The following is a 3,438-nucleotide window of genomic DNA, read 5'->3' as shown; positions in this document are numbered from 1 at the left end:
CTGCCAAATTCCTAAAAAAATCTTTCTTTCTAATAAAAATATATTGTTTTCTACTTTCCTATTCGTACTTTAATTCTAGGTTAAAATTCATATTCTTTTTTTGAAAGCCAACAAACTTATAATGCATTAGCCATACCAGGCTCAAGAAAAGGAGGAGGAACATCCTCCAATGAGTACGTGCCAAAGAGGCAGTTACATGTTTAACCATATCGTGGGCAGCCTGTAAAGCATCCCTACGAACATGAATTACTACTGATCTAGTCATAGATGATAGCAAATGATTACAAGAAAGCAAAACATAACCAAGATAAGTACGAAAAGAACTAGCATGACTAAGACTAGAAACTAAAACCAAGCTATCTGTGTAAACTGAGACCATTGAGAAGCCATTATTCCTTAGCCACGATAATGCCTCACACAATGCTAAAGCTTCCGCTAAGAGGGGGTCATACGGGCAAATAAGAGGTCCATTCCCTGCCACCACAAAGGTTCCATCCATCTCCTATACAACAAAACCAAACGCTGGTGCATGATTTGGTCCATGGAAGCCCGCATCTACACGACAAATCACGCCATCATCTAAAGCCGAAACCGGCCCTGGGGGTGCGTGTGATACTCGAGTGGAGTTGCGGTGTTGTTCGCTTGCAATCCAAGAAGCCCACCTAGCCGTGAACCGCTGGACCACTACAAACGGCACCGGCAAACGACCATCCCAAACTGCCTCATTCCTGGCAGTCCAAATATCATATAACAAACCACAAATCCTCCCTTGTGCTTCAGAATTGTAAGTGGCCGAGGTGCCAAGCAATAGCTCCGTCCATTGTCCAAAATTCCTGCCGTCAAAAGAGGGAATAAGCAGTTGAGATAAACCCCATACACGTGTAGCAAAAGAACAAGAACATAAAATATGCATAACATTCTCCTCCTCCAATCCACAAGCTGGGCAAATATTAACCAACTCAACCCTTCTATTAATTAAATTGTTGAGAGTGGGCAAGTTGTCAGACAGAGCTCTCCACAGAAAGTTCTTCCATTTTGCGGGGACCTGTAAATTCCATAGTTTACCCCACACAGGCAAACATGGACCATTAACTTCGCCCAACCTCCTGTAACCATCCTTAACCGAGTAGCAACCCCTCAGATCCCTGTCCCAAAACCATACATCATCACACTCCATATTAACAGGGAGTTGCTTAATTAGCAACACATCGCGTGGGGCAAACAGATGCTGAATAAGATCATCATTCCACCCGTTGGTGGTATTATCTAACAAGTCTAAAACCAGTAGATCCTAATTCAAACCCGGGTGATTTGAGGCCACATAGGGATCACTAGCATCAGGTAGCCAAGGATGAAACAAAACCCTTGTGGACCTGCCATTGCCAATTCTACGCCTGCATCCTGATTTTAGCAATGCCTGACCTGCGATACTCCTCCAAGCATAACTCGGGTTACTACCCATTGTAGCTTCATAAACTGTAGATGTAGGATAATACCTGGCCCAAAAACCCGAGCCACAAGGGACCCAGGATTGGTTAATAGCCGCCACCCCTGCTTAGCTAAAAGTGCAATATTGAACTCATGCAGGCGCTTAAAACCCATACCTCCAAACTTCTTAGGCACGCACATTCGGTCACAGGACATCCAGTGAATGCTACCCTGTGAGCCTTTCTGACCCCACCAGTACCTGTTCATCAATCTTTCTAGAGCATTACACAATGTAAAAGGGAGTAAATAAATGCTCATTGTATAGGTAGGCATCGCCTGAGCCACACTCTTCAGAAGCACCTCCTTCCCTGCCTTGGATAGCAGTCTCTTGTTCCATGAACCAAACCTCTGCCTCAACTTCTGCTCAACATATGCGAAAACCGCTCTCCTATTCCGACCTACAACAGAAGGCAAACCAAGGTACTTGCCGAAATCATCAGCCTGGCCCACCCCCGAAGCATTCGCGACCAGGTCCCTAACCTCCACAACTGTATTACGACTAAACGTAATACTTGATTTCTGGAAATTAACTGCCTGCCCCGAGAAAGACTCATAAATTCCCAGACATTTCCTCACCTCCAATGCTTCCTGCAAGTTAGCCTTAAAGAAAAGCAAACTGTCATCTGCAAAAAACAAGTGTGAGATAGATGGTGCCCCCCTGGCCACTCTACAACCATGTAATAGCCCTTTAGCCTGAGAGTCCTGCAACAACAACGATATACCCTCAGCACAGATTATAAACAAATAAGGAGACAAAGGGTTTCCTTGCCTGAGCCCCCTCGTGGGCACTATTTCCTCACAAGGTTTCCCATTGACTAGCACCCTGTACCGCACTGACTGCACACACATCATTACCAACTGGACCCATCTGTCATCAAAACCCAAACCAGTCAACATCTGCTGCACAAAAGGTCATTCCATCCTATCATAAGCTTTCGCCATATCAAGCTTTAAGGCCGCCCAACCAACCTGCCCCAATTGTTTCCTCCTCAAATAATGGCCAACCTCAGACGCAATTAGTATATTATCTGAGATCAACCTACCAGGTAAAAAGGCACTTTGCAAAACAGAAATCATACCCTCAAGCAACGGTTTCATTCAATTAGCAATCATTTTAGCCATTATCTTATACAGCACATTACATAAAGCTATTGGCCTTAAATCAGACACAGACACAGGGGAGCATTTTTTGGGTATCAAGACAATATTGGCATCATTCAAATTAGCAGGAAAAGACTTCTCAGATAAGCAATGAAGCACAAAATCAGAAACATCCTTACCAATAACATCCCAGAATGCCAGATAGAAGCCTGGGTTCATGCCATCTGGTCCCGGTGATTTATCCTTGCCCATAGAAAATAAAGCACTCCGTACCTCATCCGGCTCAAAGGGTCGTAGCAAATCATCATTCTGTTCCCTGGTTATACAAGGCCGCATGGTATCCACATTGAAAACCCCTGGACTCCCGCCCCAAGCAAAGATTTACTTGTAATAACTGGTAACCACCGAGTCCAAAGCACTGCCCTCCCTCCAAACACCACCATCATCTTTAAGCCTCTGGATCACATTCTTCTTCTTCCGGTATGTAGCATACTTGTGAAAAAAACTTAGTATTCCTGTCAGCTCCCTGGAGCCATTGCTGCTTAGCACGCTGCCTCTAGAATGCCTCCTCCTGGGCTAGAACAACACCCAACTGCTCATCAAGCTGCCTAAACCGAGCCAAAGAAATAGGGTCACGGCTAGCCCGCAAGCCATTCATCTCCTTCTTGATACCCTCTATCCATTTTCTATACTTATGATGCCGATCACCACCCCACCTCCTCAGACCCCGACAACATACACCAAGCCTGGCCTGCAACGCCAAACCCGGGGTACTAGCCCACTCCCTCTCCACCACCTCCCTGCAGCCACCATCTAGAAGCCATGCATTCTCAAACCGGAAACCCCGGG

General features: G+C 45.5%; 1 protein-coding gene across 1 annotated transcript; it reads right to left on the bottom strand.

Moving 5' to 3' along the window:
* Positions 1 to 502: 502 nt before the first annotated feature.
* On the bottom strand, positions 503 to 2,925 carry LOC109178667. Its single transcript, XM_019328204.1, has 5 exons — positions 2,621 to 2,925; positions 2,458 to 2,527; positions 2,318 to 2,356; positions 1,497 to 2,190; positions 503 to 1,275 (listed from the first exon to the last, which is right to left on the bottom strand). The coding sequence occupies exons 1-5, from the start codon at positions 2,923 to 2,925 to the stop codon at positions 503 to 505; spliced, it is 1,881 nt and encodes a 626-aa protein (XP_019183749.1).
* Positions 2,926 to 3,438: the final 513 nt, after the last annotated feature.

Source organism: Ipomoea nil, unplaced genomic scaffold (genome assembly GCF_001879475.1).
Source record: "Ipomoea nil cultivar Tokyo-kokei standard unplaced genomic scaffold, Asagao_1.1 scaffold0865, whole genome shotgun sequence".
In the NCBI taxonomy this organism is placed as follows: domain Eukaryota; kingdom Viridiplantae; phylum Streptophyta; class Magnoliopsida; order Solanales; family Convolvulaceae; genus Ipomoea; species Ipomoea nil.
The sequence above is the reverse complement of the archived record's forward strand: the minus strand, read 5'-3'. Positions and strand labels throughout refer to the sequence as shown.

Coding starts and splice junctions, on each gene's coding strand:
- LOC109178667 (XM_019328204.1), bottom strand. CDS start 2,925: ATGCGGCCTTGTATAACCAGGGAACAGAATGATGATTTGCTACGACCC. Junction 2,528..2,620: donor ATAGCTTTATGTAATGTGCT/GTATAAGATAAT, acceptor TTTACCTGGTAG/GTTGATCTCAGATAATATAC. Junction 2,357..2,457: donor GGAGGAAACAATTGGGGCAG/GTTGGTTGGGCG, acceptor TTTTGATGACAG/ATGGGTCCAGTTGGTAATGA.